Source organism: Martes martes, assembly GCF_963455335.1.
Source record: "Martes martes genome assembly, chromosome: 16".
Taxonomy (NCBI): domain Eukaryota; kingdom Metazoa; phylum Chordata; class Mammalia; order Carnivora; family Mustelidae; genus Martes; species Martes martes.
Window position 1 is genome coordinate 2,368,465 of NC_137904.1, and position 15,850 is coordinate 2,384,314.

Here is a 15,850-nt window from a genome sequence, read left to right on the forward strand (position 1 = left end):
AGGAGCGGCCCGCTCCCTCTACGAGCACACCCGGGGGAGGGGAGAAGCACCACGACAGGCCACAGGCCATTGGGCTCCAGACTAGAAAGGGACCTGGGCCTGGGAGACAGGAATGCCAGGAATTCCCAGAAGAGAAAGCAGGTGGGGGGAGAGAGGAAACGAGGCCCGGGCAGGTCCATCCGGGGACAAGGAAGGTGCAAGGAACCACAGAGCCATTTGGATTTTTTTATTCTCTTTTTAAATACTGTACAGTGAAAAATAAATACGCCTTCTCATCCACCAGACAAGGTTGGTCCCCCCTCCCCTGGGGGACCTTGTCACCCCCCTTCATACACACCCCTGGTTCTACTCCAAAACCTTCCCCATGCCTCCCACCCACTCATACCCTTACTATCCCCGTCTTCCACAGTGATGAGGCCCCAGAGATGGGGGGTACAGGATGGGAGGAGGGATAGCAGGGGAGCCCCCCTGAACTGTCGAATCTGGGTGGGTCGAGGAGCACCCCGCACCAGCAGGCGGAGGACGGGGGTGTTCAGAGAGATCGGGGCGTTAGAGGATAAAGGCACATCCAGTCTGATGGGGAAGGAGAGAGGCTCCCCTCACCCTGGGGGTAGGGCGGACAAGAGGGAGGGGGTATGACCCTGTTACACACCCCTCCACTAGCTCCTGGAGGTTGAGGGGGACCCAAGCTGCTGTGCCACCCCCCTCCCCCCTAGATAGAGCAGCTCCAGCGCAGGTCGGTCGGGCCTGTGAGGGCCACGGTGTGGGGCAGCAAGCGAGACGGAGAAGGGAGGGATGCGGGCCAGAGGTTTTATGAAACCCCGTTCACCAAACTACCCAACTCCAGGGGCGCGGAGAGCTCCCCATTCTCTGAGGGGCCCTTGGGAAGCTTGCTGACAGAGTCGCCCTGAGGGAAAGTGGGAAAGAAAAAAGGAGAGGAAGCGGGAGGCCGGTCAGTAGAAATCCAGGCCGTGCCCACCCCCCATCCTGGTGGTCCTGGCAGCCGGCGCCCCGGGGCGGGGGGGTGGGGCGCTGGTCCCGGGACTGCCGCTCTGGCAACTCTCAGAGGAACCCAGAAAGTCCGAGCCAAACCTCCCTCTGTCCTACCACACCTTCCCTGTTCCACACGCGGCCTAAACGCCAGCAGACACGGGCTCCTCCGCCAGTGCCCTGCGCGCCTGCCCCAGGAGGAAAGCGTGGCGGGTACGGGCACCCCGCCTGCCTACCTTCTGTCCCGAAAGAGAGTCCTCTGAGGGCTTAGTGCGTTCCAGGGGGGGCCGCTGGCGGCTCTGAGACTCTGCTCGGGAGATGTAGTCTGCCACGGTCACTGCGGGAGGCGGAGGACCCAGGGTTTCAGAAGGAAGGTCTCCAGCTCTTAGACGCCCGCTAAGCCCCAAGCCCCGGCAGAAGGCACCCCGTTCCCTCCGCCCTGGGGAAGGACGCGGGCACCCGGCGTTCGCTGACCTGGCTGTCGGTCTCCACTGATAGAACCATCCGTCCGGTTCCCACGGTTACGGCGGCGGCGGCTCCGGTTCCGACGCTGGGGTCTCGAGTCATCTTCTGTGGGGCAGAGAAAACCCAAGGGGCGCATCTCATCGCCCGTACCTCAATTCCCGCCGGGCTCGACCTCTCTAGACTCCAGGCACAGCCCTTACCCAGGCCATTCTCTGTCATGCTGGGCCCATCGGATTCCAGGCCTCCATCCATGACAGTCCGGTCCTCATCCGTGCGGCGGCGGCGGGAGCGGCGGCGCCTGGCACTGGCTGGGGGGGGTTCCCCAGGCTCTGAGTCAACTGGGGGCTCTGGTTCAGACGTGTCCAGTAGGCTGTAGGGATTACTGTCGGGATCTTTCAGCACTGGTCGGAGGAAGAGAAGGTGGTTATGGGGCGTCCGCCGTCCCTCCTCCTGGCCCGCACCCGCATCCCCAGCTGCCCCACACTGGCACCTGAGCTGATAGACGAAGCGTTGTATCTTGTGGCAGGCCGGGGGGCAGCTGGGGGTCCCCTACCCCGGCCCCCGATCGGCCGCCTCCGGCTTTCTTCTCCCCGGGTTGGGGGGTCCCGGTCACCTGGCCCAGCTCGGCTGGGCTCCTCCCTCTTCTCCGATTCGGTCTCAGAAGCTGTGGACGGGTCCGAGCTGGGGCCTGAAGGACACAGTGGGCTTCAGTCGGGGACCCTCGCCCCTGCCCAGGATCCATCCCGCAGCCAGTCCCACCTTCAACGGGTCTGTCACCCCGTCCTCGAGATTCCACCAGGCCTGTAACGCCCCCATCCCCCGTGCAAGGACCGCAGCCTCTTACCATAGGCAGGACCGCCCGTCCTCCGGCCCCGGCCGCGGCCCCCGTAGCTGCCCCCATAGGTCCGCGTGGCATGGAGGGAGGAGGAGGAGCTCTCGTCGGTGGTGTACCCGGCCTTGTCGCTGCCCCCGCCGCCCCGCCCGCTGCCGGGAGGGCGGAAGCCCAGTCCTATCTGCCGGAGCTGTTCGTCGATCTGCAGCCTCTCCAGGCGAAGCTGCTCCACCTCCTGGTCGGGCGAGAACGGAGAGAGGGACCAGAGGAGTGACTAGACCCGCCGACAGCCTCCCTCACGCCTGCCTCTTCGCCCTGACTGCCCCCAGCGACCTAAACTCTTAGGAACGTGACAAAGACACGGGCTGAACAACGAACATTACGGGACCCAACCCCACAGCCCCAAATCCCCGCTCCGAGGTTTCCGCTGTCCTCAGAGACAAGCGGGGCACCACCGTCCTAACCCTGTCCACCAGCGGCCTCTGCCTCCTCGCTGCACCGAGACCCTCCCGCCCCCCGGCCGCCTGGGTACCTGCAGGTAGGAGAGATGGTACTCCAGCAGGGCCTGGGCGTTGCTGATGCTCTCCCGGGTGCCCACGAATATGAAGGGAACCATGCCCTGCAGAAGAGAGAGGGCGCAGGGTCAGCGGGACCGTCAGGGCCGGTCCCAACCCCACCCCGTCTCCTACAGAAGCTCCCCCAGGGGCATCATTCTGGGCTCTGCACCTCCCATCCCCCAGACCCCGGGAGCCGGCAGAGGAGAACCAGGGGACGCTGCCATCTACTTCGGGAAGCAGTCCTCAGAGGCAGTGCCCCGTACCTCCTCCCTGGGATTCTTCTTGTCATTGTCACCTTCTACTCGAACCCTCACCACACCGGATTTATCCACAATCTCCTGGATCACTTTCCCGTTCTTTCCAATCACTTTGCCTGAATGGGTAAAGGAGGAATTAGGTTTTTGGTTGGTTTGTTTTCTTTTTTTTTTTTTTAAGAAAAAAAGAGTAAAAATAGAAAAAATAGATAAGATAAACAGTCTTCCAGCTCCTACACCCAGATTCTGTTTAACTGTTCTCCTTCTAGGTTTCTGCTGAGTTCTCAGGACAAAATACTTTACAATCCCCAGTATCTGTCCTTCCACCTTTGTCACTCTCCTGACGGACGGTCTGCTCCATCCTCGTGAGACTGGAAGGCCCCCGGCCCCGCACTGGTCCCGCCGTGCTCTCTCCGGGGGCGTACACACCCACGACTCACCAACAAGGTTCCTGGGCACTTGCACGGAGTCCTCCGAAAACTCCAGGTAGCTCCGGGCCTGTCGGCACGCCTCGGGAGTCTACGAGGGGAGGAGACGGGGGCTGTGACTCAGCCCGGCCTTCCTACCGCGCTCTGCCTCTGGGAAAGTGTGCTGCCGCCAAAGTCGGGGAGGCCCCGGGACATGGGCATCCTCTCCACTGAGCGCTCGGCCCTCTGTAACACCCCCCGGGGCCCACAACCACGCTTTCACTGACCTCCCCGTAGATGCGGAAAGTGCAGGTCTCTTCGCCCAGCTCGATGGCGGTCACCCCAGGTACTTTTCGGGCCTGCTGGATGTTGGCACCGTGAGTCCCGATGGCCAGTCCCATCAGGTCCTCTCGCACGGTGAACTCCTCCTGGAAGGCGGCCGCCAACTGCTTACTTGTCTGAAAGGAAAAGGCATGGCGGGGTTCCCAGCAGCGGATCCCCAGACATGGCGGGGTTCCCAGCGGCGGATCCCCAGGCATGGCGGGGTTCCCAGTGGCGGATCCCCAGGCAGCTGGCCCGGACACCAGACCCTCTGCAGGACCTCAAGGAGAGAAAGATGTGTGGAACCGAGCCAGAACCACCCCGGGTCCACTGACCACCAGGACCCATGTGGAGGACTCAGGAACCGTTCATTCCACCCCGACCTGCCAAACACCCACGGCTTGGCGGGAAAGGGAGGTACGTGAGGGCGGAGTCTGCGCCGGAACCACCAACGTTCTGGATGTGGCTCCAACCCGACCTGGTTATGGGATCCAGAACACAGCACACTCTCAGGGTCTCTACTCTGTCTTCTGCTACACGGTTACACCCGACTGACCGCACACCCCAGACTCTCAGATTAAATAAGGTTGTAATGAATTAAAATCAAATAAGATGTGAAAGGCCCTTTCACAAAGTAAATGCACGAGTAAAGAACCAGGATTACTTGAACCAAACTCGTATCAACTCCCAAAATAATAAGCAGGAAGCAAGGGGCTGAGGAAAGCATGAAAGGAGCCACGGAACGGCATGCCGCTGCTGCATTCCCACAGCGGGGCACAAGGGCAGGAAGACAGGGAAGGTTCTGGAAGAGGGAGTCCTAGGCAGAAGCACCAAAGAGGAGAGAGATCTGAAAGGGGGCACTCCCGATCCCGGTCCACTACTCCTCCTTACAAGACGGAAGAGACTATACTAAGGCAAGGACTTCCCCTAGCCAGGAAGAAAGCGAACACGGAGGGACGACGCTGGGTGTTCAGAACAACTGAGTCACGGAGGGAGGGAGAGGATCTACAGTGATTTACAAACGTCCTCTAGAGAAGTCTGCCGAGAGTTTTATTCCTTAAACTGCCTGATGGGCGCAAGGGTACCTACTGTGTTACCTTTTTCCCTTACACGGGCGGTATTTCAAAATAATTTTAAAAAACGAGGGGAAGACAAGCGCTCTCAAAAACAGACTTTGCACAAATGGCTAACTTAGCTATCTGCACTTTTTAAGAGATTTTTAAAATTTATTTATTTATCTGAGAGAGAAAAAGAGAGGAGGGAGAGTGAGCTTGCACGAAGAGGAGGGACTGAGGGAGAGAATCTCGAACAGGCTCTATTGAGTGCGGAGTCCAACGCGGGGCCCAATCCCAGGACCCTGAGATCATGACCTGAGCCGAAACCGAGAGTCAGACGCTCAGCCGACTGAGCCACCCAGGCGCCCCGTATCTGGCACTCTGTACCCGCTGATCAATACAACCAGGTCCCAGGCGATCTGAAGTCTACTTTGGTCTCCAGGGAACCAGAGCAGACATACTGTGTACCATCGCAAGGTAACGGTGAATTTTTAACTGCCAGTGCCCTGAGAAGTAGCGCCCGGAGAAGGAAAGGTCAGAGGCTCAGAGAAAAGCCCCCCCCACCCGAAGATCAGGTCTCTGGATGAACAGAAATGGATGGGCGCACACACACCCTACTAGCGTGGGACAGTATGGCACCTAGGGGAAGGGGATCTGACCTTCCTAAAGTATGAAAGGCCTTGAAGAAATACTGTAGTCTAACTGCCTCGTTGTCACAGAGATAAAGCTGAGTGGGATCAAACGATCTGCCCAAGCAAGACTTGGCATTTCACGTCCAGTGGTCTTTCCAGCACAGGAACAGTTCTCAAGTACACCCTGCCGGAGCGGTTTGATTCAGAGGTGACCTGGGGCAGGTGATCTGGGGTATGTGATCTGGGGAGATGACCTGGGGGAGGTGACCTGCGGGGGGTGACCTGGGGGAGGCCACCGGCGGTCAGGACCACCCCCTCCTCTTATACTTCTACAGAGCGGCCCTGGTGGACCGGTTTTAGACACCGCGCTTTCAAGCAGAATTTCCCTTGATCAAAGGGCGCCATGGTTAAGAACAGAGTCTGAAAACAACCGTACTACTGGGACCCGACGGAGCCTGGCATCTGGAAGAGTCTGGAATCAAACAGCAGATCCAGCTTTAATGGCCCAGAAAGACCTTCGTCTTTTTGTTCTGGGGACACAAGAGCCGGGATGGCGGGTGGGACGGGCAGGGGTGACAAGAGTGCCGTTCAGCAGCAGCAGTGTGGCCTGGGCTCACCTCCAGGTGCTTGGTGGCCTCTTCGTTGCGCGACATGAGCAGCAGCTTGGTGCGCAGGCTCCGGAAATGCATGTCCCCCAGCAGGGACGCCCGCTTCACAGGTGCTTCTGTGGTCGACTGGGGAGAAACCAATGGAAAAGTCATTCAAACGGACTTGGAACACACACCGGGGAAGGGCGGGAGCTGGGAATCAGGACGCCTGAGTCTCTGGGAGAGGACGGGGATTAAGACATGAAACGAGGGAAGAGGAAAACCGTTGTCAGTCTCACAAGGGCCTACTATCTGGGCACCTAAGGGAAGGGATTTTAGAGGGGGAGAACTGTACAGTGTATTTCCTGAGAGCCCAAATACACAGGCAGGGTCTGGCCAGACTGTGCTGGGGTGGCCAGACTAAGAAACGAACGAAGGCCAGCCAGGGGGTGACCCGGGCCCGCAGGGTCAGGAGCTGTAAGAAGCCTTCTAAACACATCTGAGCTCCTTCCGTTCTACAAAGGACTTCAAAGGGAAGAAGGAAAAAATCACTGAAGGGGTTTACGTGCAAGTCAGGCACCAGGTAACTCACCAGGATGAAGAGCTCACTATTCGTGATGTTGAGAAAGATGCAGTTGGCTCCCAACGCTTTCTTGAACTCTTTGTGGACATTTTCGTTGGAGCAGCTGCCGAGAAAGAAGGGTGCTCAGCGGCACAGTGCGGAGTGCGGGGAGAGGTTCAAGGGAGAGACAGGGACAAGGAAACGAGAGAAGAGGAAGGACCGCAGTGAGAACAGGGATGAAGAAAGCGAGGAGCTGGGAGCCAGAACGGCTTCGGAGGCCCAAGGGAACAGGAGGGAAGACGGACACTAGGAGTGGGACCCGGGAGAAGGAAGGGCAGACAGGTGGACCGCCAAGGGGCCCCGCCCCGACATCCCTAACTCACGCCTCTCTCAGATCCTCGGGCACAGCCATGGTGACCTTGAAGAAGCTGCCTTTGGTTGCGAGGGGATTGGGATTCACTGGCCGAAGCCGTTCCAGGGTGACGATCTCATTGTAAGTGGCATCGCAGGCAGCATATTCGATGACATAGAACTGGCAGAAAGAAGAACGGAAGAAAGAAGCGTGGATGACCTGAGCGTCGGCCTCCCGCCTTCCGGTGACAACACGTGCACCCCATCACTCACATCTCCCTTCATCATTCGCACCCGGGCCAGCCACCAGCCGCAGGGTTCTTGCTCGTTGGCTCGAGAGTACACCTGACAGCGGAAAGAGAAGAGACACTGAGTGCCATCTCAGAACATCGGAACGAGACAGGCGCTCGGACACTTGGGCGACCCATTACACAGAAACAACGGGAAACGTGAGAAAGAGCTGCCTGAAAGCCAGAGGGCGCAGTCACCGGAGACGGAGGGAAAGTGACTGCCCTGAAACGGGGAAGCTCCCGACAGTTCGACCACAGCCGTGACCGACGGGGAAGTGGGGTACTTCTCCTGCCAGGCCGGGCACAGCAGCTTAGCACGGAAGGAAGGAGAATGAACCAGCCAGGAGGGAGCCTAGGACACTAGTATCAGGGCGAGGGAGACGCGGAATCCTGGGAAAAGTGACATTTCTAAAGGGCAAAGCACGGGGTGCCTTGGGTGGCTCCGTTGGTTGAGCAGCTGCCTTCGGCTCAGGTCATGACCCTGGAGTCCCGGAATCGACAGCATCGGGCTCTCTGCTCAGCGAGAGTCGGCTTCTCCCTCTGAGCCTCCCCCCTCATTCTCTCTCTCAAATAAATAAAACCTTTAAAAAATAAATAAGTAAAAATGAAAAAAAAAAATAGAGAGTGGAGCCCGCGGCCCTTACCTCCACTTCATCCCCTTCTGTGATCTCTTTATTATAGTCGGCTGGAGGCGGTAGCCGGACATCCCCGAAGGGAATCTGTCTCTCACTCTGCCAGCTGCAGGGGAAACAGTGACACGAAAGCTACTCAGGCTCCTGTGGCTGTCCATGTCTTCAAGAAGGGGTTACTGCCTCTGCTGGGCAATTCCCACCCGCCCTGGTGATGAGAGGCTACATTCCAGGCCCTGCCCCAGAGTGGTGTCTTTTCTTTCCCTAGAATCTAACTAAACAGTAGTCAAACGTCCCCCACCCTCACCAAGGTCTGGCCCGCTCCTCTCCTGGGATCCACATGAGTTGGCCACCCAAAGCCCTGGCTCTCCCCCACCTATTACATGCCTCATAGGACTCAGCCGCCCCCTCTTCTCCACTCTCCTTCTAGGACCTAGTATGCTGGATTCTCTAATCCCAAGGTCTTACTTGTTTTCAAAGTAGATGGTGACAGAGTCTTCATGGACGTCCTTCACAAAGCCCTAGGGCAGATTGTAGAACAAAGTGAAAAAGAAAGACAGACAGACAGACAGACAATGACAATTTAATACCACCAAGGGCACAGAGACAGAGACTGTTACCTTGAGTTTTAGACAGGGACACAAGCAATCCAAGGACAAGGCCAGAAAAACCCATAGTTGGTAAAGAGTAAGAATGGACAAGGAGGCAGAGACAAAGGAAACGATACTGACACGGCAAGAGAAGTGGCAAAATCCAGAGTAAGATGACACAAATTCAACAGAAGGGGAAAACGCCACGTGCCCGAGAACAGCCTGGAAACGGACGGGTCTACTATGGCTCCCACAGGGGCCTCCCTATCTTTCTGCCTCCTGTTGTGCTGAGCAACTTGCCAGAGTTCAATTAAAATGCCAGCCACACTCAGCAAGGCTAAGAATATCCCATGAGAGTGTGAGGCCGTCCTGGGACACCTAGAGGACAGCAGGATCCGCCTAGAGAGACAAGGGTCTAGCTCCCCAATGGCAGCAAGAGGCCTGAGCAAACCTGGGCCTCATGGGTCCTACAGGAGTACTCAGAGCACTGATGACATTCAAAGCGATGACCACGATTTACCAAAGGGGAAAAGTCAGGACTTTGGAGATGTGAGATTTCTTAATGCTAGACTGGGACACACTACTATGAATCTGAAAAAGATAAAAGAACCCCCAATTCAGACGACATGAGAAAGGAACAAGGATGCCTGCATAGCCAGTCCACCTCTTACTATGTCCTCATTGAAGAAGCCAAAGCTATGGGCTCAGCTGTGCTCCTAATTTTTCTACCTTCTCTAATCCTCACACACTCAAATGCAGGGATTGCTAATTCTGAAAGTCCAAGTTATCAATTTGTTCTTTTACAACTGAGCTTTTAGCATCCTAGCTAAGAAATCTTTGCCTAATCCAACCCCACAAAGCTCTCTCCTATTTCTCCTTCTACAAGTTTCATAGTTTTTATTTTACATTTAGGTCTACAATCCACTTTGATTTAAATTTTGTACGTGGTACAAGATACGATCAGAGCTCACTTTTTTACCCACGGGTAGCCAGCCTGAGCACCACTTGTTGAAAAGACTACCCTGTCTCTATCGAAGTGCCTTTTCACTTCTGTCAAAACCCGGGAAGCACAAATTATTGTATTACTGACAGAAAGCAGATCGGCGGTTGACAGGACTTTTGGAAGTGACGGAACTATCTTGACTGTGATGATGGTATGACACAGCTACAGAGATATGTAGACAGGGATCTGTGTCAAAAACCTAACAAATCATACTTTGAACACATCTACTTCATTGTTTCTATCTCAATAAAGCTGTTAACAAAAAATGAGGGGTTGGAGCGCCTGGGTGGCTCCATTGGCTGAAAGTCTGACTCTTGATTTTGGCTTCGGTCACGATCTCAGGGCTGTTGGGAGCCGAGTGCTGGGCTCCAGGCTCCGAGGGGAGTCTGCTCGGGACTCTCTCTCAGCCCCATCAAATAAATAAATCTTTAAAATGAAAAAAATGGGGGGCACCTGGGTGGCTCAGCGTGTTAAAGCCTCTGCCTTCGGCTCAGGTCATGATCCCAGGGTCCTGGGATCGAGCCCCGCATCAGGCTCTCTGCTCGCCAGGGACCTGCTTCCCCCTCTCTCTCTGCCTGCCTCTCTGCCTACTTGTGATCTCTGTCTGTCCGATGAATAAATAATATCTTAAAAAATAAAATAAAATGAAAAAAATTGGTGTTCCGAAAGGCTAACACACAAGAACTCTTGCTGAGCTCGGCCGCTAGGCACAACAGCTGAGCTTGGGAGAAGAAACACAGAAAACACACACCTGCATCATTCCCACCCCCAACAAACTGGTCAAAAGTGGGTTTACTACCCCGCTGTTTCCTTGCAGTGGGAAAATCTAAACCCGAATTTTACTCTTGATCCCAGCGGGCGATCCTGCTTTTCTTTCGGGATCAGATCTCGCTCTGGTCCCTCGCTATGCAGACCTTTACTGTGGCCCAAGGTGCCTGGCCGCCTCCTCAGCCAACGCTTCCCCTTCCCCTGCCACATCCCAGGTTCTCTCCGCTCTTGGTTCCCTGCACCCCGGCCCATGCCTCCTACTCCGCACACAAGTCTCCTGAGGCACTCCTATCCCTCACTAGTTGCCCCGAGTCCTTCTGCCCTTTTAGGTTCTTCTCTTAGCTCCTTCCTCAGCGTCTTCCTCCTTCTTCCCGTAACCTTGAACATGGCATCCCTTTCCTCACTGCTCCCTTCTTGAGGGTCTGTCTGGATTTCCAGAAACATTTCAACCAGCCTCTTCCGCTGACTCTATCCAGTTCTTTCCCCCAAATGCCAATCTCCAAACGGCAAAAACTGTCTGCGTTAGCTATTCTCAAAACGTTTCAGGGGTGACATAAAAGGAGTGGAAGAGATAGAAGAAAATCTTGTCTGTTCCTTGGCGAAGAGATTCCCGTTCCCGGACCTGCTCCCTCACAGAGGATGTGCCCCAGGCTCTGATCCAGCTCTCCCCCAACATGCCAGGGTTGGCCCTCAGGCGGAGCTAGCACTAACACCCCGTTTTTGTTTTTGTTTTCAGCTCCCGTGATCCAGGCCCAAGGCAGAAAGGCAGAGCTCGGAACGGAGTCTTTCCTCCCATTACTCAGCAGTTCAACCAAACGCCACACACTCTTCCACTTCTCGGGTCTTTTTCCTTCACGTGTTCTCCAGAACAAGCTTTCTCCTCAACGTCGTATTCTCGTCTAGCCTCCGCTCCTTAACCTCACCCACATCACCCGTGTTTTCCCTCCAAAGACACCAGGGGTAGAACGTTGAGTCCACGCTCAACAAGGGCACAGGCAGGTGAGGCCAGGGGCAGGTGAGTCAGTCTCTAGAAAGCCAACAAGATCCAAAGAATGACTCAATTCGGTGGCTGCGGCATATCCTGGCTTTGGCTTACAGGGCCCAGGACCAGAAAGAGGGAGAGTGGCCCAAGATTTCCAGATACCCAGATAGGAAATTAGTCCCCACCTCCGCCCTATCTTCTAGTCCTGGGCTCTCAAAAGAAAGGAGGGAGTTCTAGGAAAAAGCTGGACGGATCTGGGTAAAAACCAGAGCTCGAAGGTGAAGATGTTATACTCCTTAAGACGGGAATGGGAAAGTGGTATCGGTCAAGGTCTGTGAAGCCGGATGACTGCGCCCTGAAAGGTGACCAGACACTTGGGAGAGTACAACTTAGAGAGTAACACAGTAGACCGGCAGAAAAGGAAGGGCTGGTGGGACAGCCACCGGATAACGGAGATCCCAGACCTGCCATGTGCAGGGCCGTCGTGGAAGAAGAGGCACAACACGACCCAATTCTGAGACAGGAGAAGGGGCCTTCCCAAATGTATAGTTCTAGAAGCAACGTAAACACTTCTCGACCCACACCAAAGTTTGCTGAGTCATGAATATTAAATCAGTAGCAAGGTCAGAATAGCTACGTATCTATATGGCACTGAGAGTTGAAGAAAGATTAGTCTGAATTTAGGGATTTATTGTTGTTTTTAACTGAGCCATGAGGCAGAAAATGCTAACGTGGCCACAACGCAGAATCCACATCACCTGGCTTTCAGCTCGACTCCGAACTCCGCTTTCTGATTCAAAGCATCCTGTCCCTAATTCACCCAAGTTTATCACTGCCAGGGCCCACAGGGGAAAAGGGAAAGATTCAGAGAGATTTTCTGTCGGACACGTACACGTGGAAAGGGAAACATCTCCCTTCCCATCCATCCCAGTTAATCCCAAGTGGATACCAATCTTTCCCAGCTCTGCTTAGTGCCTACGCTTCCTAGAACAAAAGCAAATCTCGTATCTCCATCTCCAACTCAATTTAAGAACCCAGAATTGAGGGGTGGGGCACACCCAGATGAAGGCCAAGATACTGGGGGAAATGGGTCTCGAATCCTACGAGGAAGGGCATTTCAACCAAGGCAACGCCAAGTCTGAAGGAAAAAGGATACAAGAGACAAACGTGCTCTATCAGAATCAGAAAGGAATTAGAGACTTTTGCCAAAGAAAACAGAAACGCTAAGGAGGCAGCTAGAAGAAAAAGTCTTCTGAGAAAAGTATGCAGGAAAAAGGGGCCAGGAGCTTCCTCCAGACAGGGAGCAAGGCGGTTCCTGGAGGGTACACAAGTTTTAGGTAAAAACCCAAAGACTTAGGTTGACAGGATAAGTCAAGATACAGAGATAACGGTTGCCACAGGCGCTTGAAGAGAAAGAAATCTGGTGAGGGAAGCCAGGCCCAACTGGAGGCATTTAGGGTGGGTGAAAAATCACTACCCTCCTCTGACCCACCGAAGCCAGGGCAGAAGCCTTCCACCACAAGGGCGAAGACAGAGACCCTTCCAGTGACAGGACTTCATGGGGAAAGAGCCAGAGAAAGTCACCTCCAAGGGCATGAAGGTGGAGAGTCTTTTACAGGAGAAAAGGCCCAAAAGGAAGTGGAAGAAAGGGGGCTCTTCTCCCTCGGAATAACGAGATACCCCTGCTCTGGCTTCTCGGGGTAAAATGAGAAGATGACAGGAATCAGAGAAGTCCCAGGCCTAAAGTCCAAAAAGCTTCAAAAATAATGACAGTTACACAAAGAAGAATCCCTGAGAGGCAAGAGGGGGTCTCCGTCTGGCTTCACCCAAATGGGAGACAACGTCCTGGGAAATGACTTCGGGATACAGAAGGCAGGAGTGACAGGACTTGTAAGGGACCAAATCCTGCACAAGGGAAGAGCAGAGGAGGCGAGCAGGGACCATTTGAAGACAGATCCCCTCCTTCAGAGAAAGGTTATCACTCCCGAACGGAGCGAGTTGGCCAGAAGTGCTCGAGAAGCGGAAATCCTTCACAAGACCGCTGCCTGTGATCCCCCCCGATCGATTACAAACGTGGGGCTTACCCTGCTCCAGAGAAGAAGCTACAGGGAGGATGGAAAGACAGCTGAGGTCGCCCCCCGGAGAACGGCAGGCCAGCTGGCCGCGGGATAAAGGGGTGAGGTGAGAGACTTGGGAAAAGATGCCACCTTACGGCTAGGAGGCAACTTGACGGCTTACAACCCAGAGTTGCCGAGGTCAAAGATAGCAAATGTCATAAATGGATTTTGACCGTTTCTCCTTGGGTTGGGAGCAGAGATGCAGCATGGAAGTGGGGTGAGCCTTCCAGAGCCGGGAGGGAGAGGCCTCTCGGAGCGAGATGAAAGGATCTAATATGGGACGGCCTTCCCAAGGGGGCAATAGGGAAGAATAAAGAGAATTCTCCATGTGCTTGGACCGCGGGGGGGGGGGGCGTGATTCAGGTTTAAGGTCTGTCTTCCACCGGGAAACAAGAAAAGTCCACGAGAAGCTGGGAAAATGGGGTCTCCCGAATGGGGGGGCCGGCGGGGGGGGGGATGCGGACGCTGATCCCAGCACAATAATGCCCCGACGTTCGTTCTCTCCGAGACGGGGGTGCAGAGCAGGTGTAACCGACGGAGAGGCCGGAAATACGAGGAAGGGGGCTCACTTGCAGAGGTCTCCCCAGGAGGACTGCGGGCGGGAGCGGGGTCTGGGCTCGGGGCGCCAGGACTGGGCTCCAGAAGCGCGATCCCGCCCCACGGCCCCCCTCCCCGGCGGGAGCCAGGGGCCGCACACGGGTGTCCCCGGCCGGCGCGCCGCCTCACCTTGTAGAAGGCCCCGTTGGAGCCGCGCACCTCGACGGGCAGTCCCGGCTCCACGTCCCCCCCGGAGGCCAGGCCGCCCATGGCGCCGCCGCCGCCGCCGCCTCCGACTGCCCCGGCGGCGGCTGCAGCGGCGGTCTGAGTCCGGGCCGGGCCAGGCCCCCGGCGTCTCCCCGGGGGAGGAGCCGGAGGGGGAGCCGCGGGGGGCGGGAGCCGGGCCGGCCCCACGGCGGCCCTGCCACAGCCAACGAGCAGGGGGCCGGGGCCGGGCCGCTCCCCGTCCGCCGCCGCCGCCTTGGTCTCCGCCACCGTGAGGGAAACGGCCGCCGCCGCCGCTGCCTTCGTCACCTCAGCTTCCGCCTGCCGCCGCCCCCGCTGCTGCCTCAGTCCCGGGACCCGCTGCTGCCGCTGCCGCTCCACGGCCTCCACCTCCCCCTGCCGCCGCCGCCTACTGCGCAGGCGCACCGGGCACCCGCCCGCCGCGCGCGGGGCCCCGAGGGCCACGGCGCAGGCGTCAAGGCTGGCGACCCAGCTCGCGCTCGCCAGCGCATCAGGGCTTCCACACTCCCTGTCGCTCTCGCGCGCCCCCTCCTGGTCGCTTGTTCGCGCCTGCGCAGAAAGAGATGCCTCTCTTTCTTCGCCGCCCCCCCCCGCCCGCCCACATCTCTTCCTTTCCCCGCCCCACAACACTGAGAGCTGACCAATCGTGCGGAGGGAGGGGCCGAGCCCACTCGGTCGGATTGGATTTCCGCCGCTCCCGGTCAGGCCACACCCACTTCCCCGCCGCGAGCATCCCGGGGCTGGGGCAAGTTCGGGATGGGCATGCGCCTGGATGACTGCTTGGTCACTTTCCCCACCTTTGTCTTTCTTGGTGCGCACGCTCCAAAGGAAAAAAATAATTAAAAAAAAAAAAAAAAAGAGGAGTCTAAAGGCCAAAAAAAAAAAAGACAAAGCCTGGGGCGCATGCGCCGGGCTTAATCGCTCTCACGCTGGTGTAGACTCTTAGGAGCATCTCTAACTCCAGCTGTAGATTTAAGAGCCGCGTTCCTGCCTTGAGAAGTCGGTCGTGCATGCAATGAAAGGTTAAAGGATAATTTCAAGGCGGTACCAAAAAGCAAAGGCAACTTAGATTAGCGCAAGATTTGATGTCCAAATGCTGAGGAAATTCAAAATAGGAAAAATTGCGGAGTAAGAGGGTAGTAGAGGGAAAACTCCGGATTCCCGAACTAAGATAAGAACTTGGGTTGTAGAGATGAATATAAAAGTAGCACAGAAATTAGAACCGTGTTGTGCATTTAATCACTTAGCAAGTATGTATTTCGCCCTCGCTGCGTTTCCAGTGGCTGTGTGCTAAGCGCCAGGGAGGCAAAGACACGATGTCAAAACAAGGATTTTATAATGCCTCGGGAAGGAGGGGACAAACAAGTTTAAACCAACTCACAAGTAAGTGCACAGGGTTGGACTGAAGGTGTGATAGAGATAAGGACTCGGTCTGAAGGGAATCCCGAGGAGACAATGATCCGGGGTTCTTCCAAGAGACGGGAGAAGACTTGAAGTTTCGAGAACTGAGATGTGAGGCCTGAGTAGGCGTTTGCTAGAGAAAACAGGCGGTAAGGGTATTCTTGAGCTACTAGGAACACAGTGATGCGAACAAGCAGAAAGACATACCCTTTGGGGAACCACGACTAATTGGAGTAGCATTTGGCTTGAAGTAAGGAGCTGCCAGAGGGTAGCC

General features: G+C 56.0%; 1 protein-coding gene across 3 annotated transcripts; it reads right to left on the reverse strand.

Annotated features, from left to right (window-relative positions):
* Positions 1–211: 211 nt before the first annotated feature.
* FXR2 (FMR1 autosomal homolog 2) lies at positions 212–14,576 on the reverse strand. Of its 3 annotated transcripts, none has more exons than XM_080825640.1 (17): positions 14,119–14,576; positions 8,401–8,453; positions 7,948–8,041; positions 7,287–7,358; positions 7,046–7,194; positions 6,693–6,786; positions 6,131–6,247; positions 3,793–3,963; positions 3,539–3,617; positions 3,108–3,217; positions 2,820–2,906; positions 2,300–2,522; positions 1,946–2,143; positions 1,656–1,856; positions 1,465–1,560; positions 1,227–1,327; positions 212–907 (listed from the first exon to the last, which is right to left on the reverse strand). In XM_080825640.1, exons 1-17 carry the CDS (start codon positions 14,197–14,199, stop codon positions 812–814), a joined length of 2,022 nt encoding a protein of 673 aa, XP_080681766.1. In that variant the 5' UTR covers positions 14,200–14,576; the 3' UTR covers positions 212–811. The 3 variants fall into 3 exon arrangements, with proteins under 3 accessions (XP_080681766.1, XP_080681768.1, XP_080681767.1); XM_080825642.1 differs by having other exon boundaries at positions 7,948–8,067; positions 14,119–14,157; XM_080825641.1 differs by lacking the exon at positions 14,119–14,576 and adding an exon at positions 8,553–8,811.
* Between the last annotated feature and the right edge of the window lie 1,274 nt (positions 14,577–15,850).

Excerpts from the sequence above, each read along its gene's own strand:
- FXR2 (XM_080825640.1), bottom strand. The coding sequence starts at position 14,199 with ATGGGCGGCCTGGCCTCCGGGGGGGACGTGGAGCCGGGACTGCCCGTC. Across the intron at positions 6,248-6,692 it reads ATAGTGAGCTCTTCATCCTG|TCGACCACAGAAGCACCTGT; the intron begins GTGAGTTACCTG and ends GTTTCTCCCCAG. Across the intron at positions 2,523-2,819 it reads ACCATCTCTCCTACCTGCAG|GAGGTGGAGCAGCTTCGCCT; the intron begins GTACCCAGGCGG and ends TCGCCCGACCAG.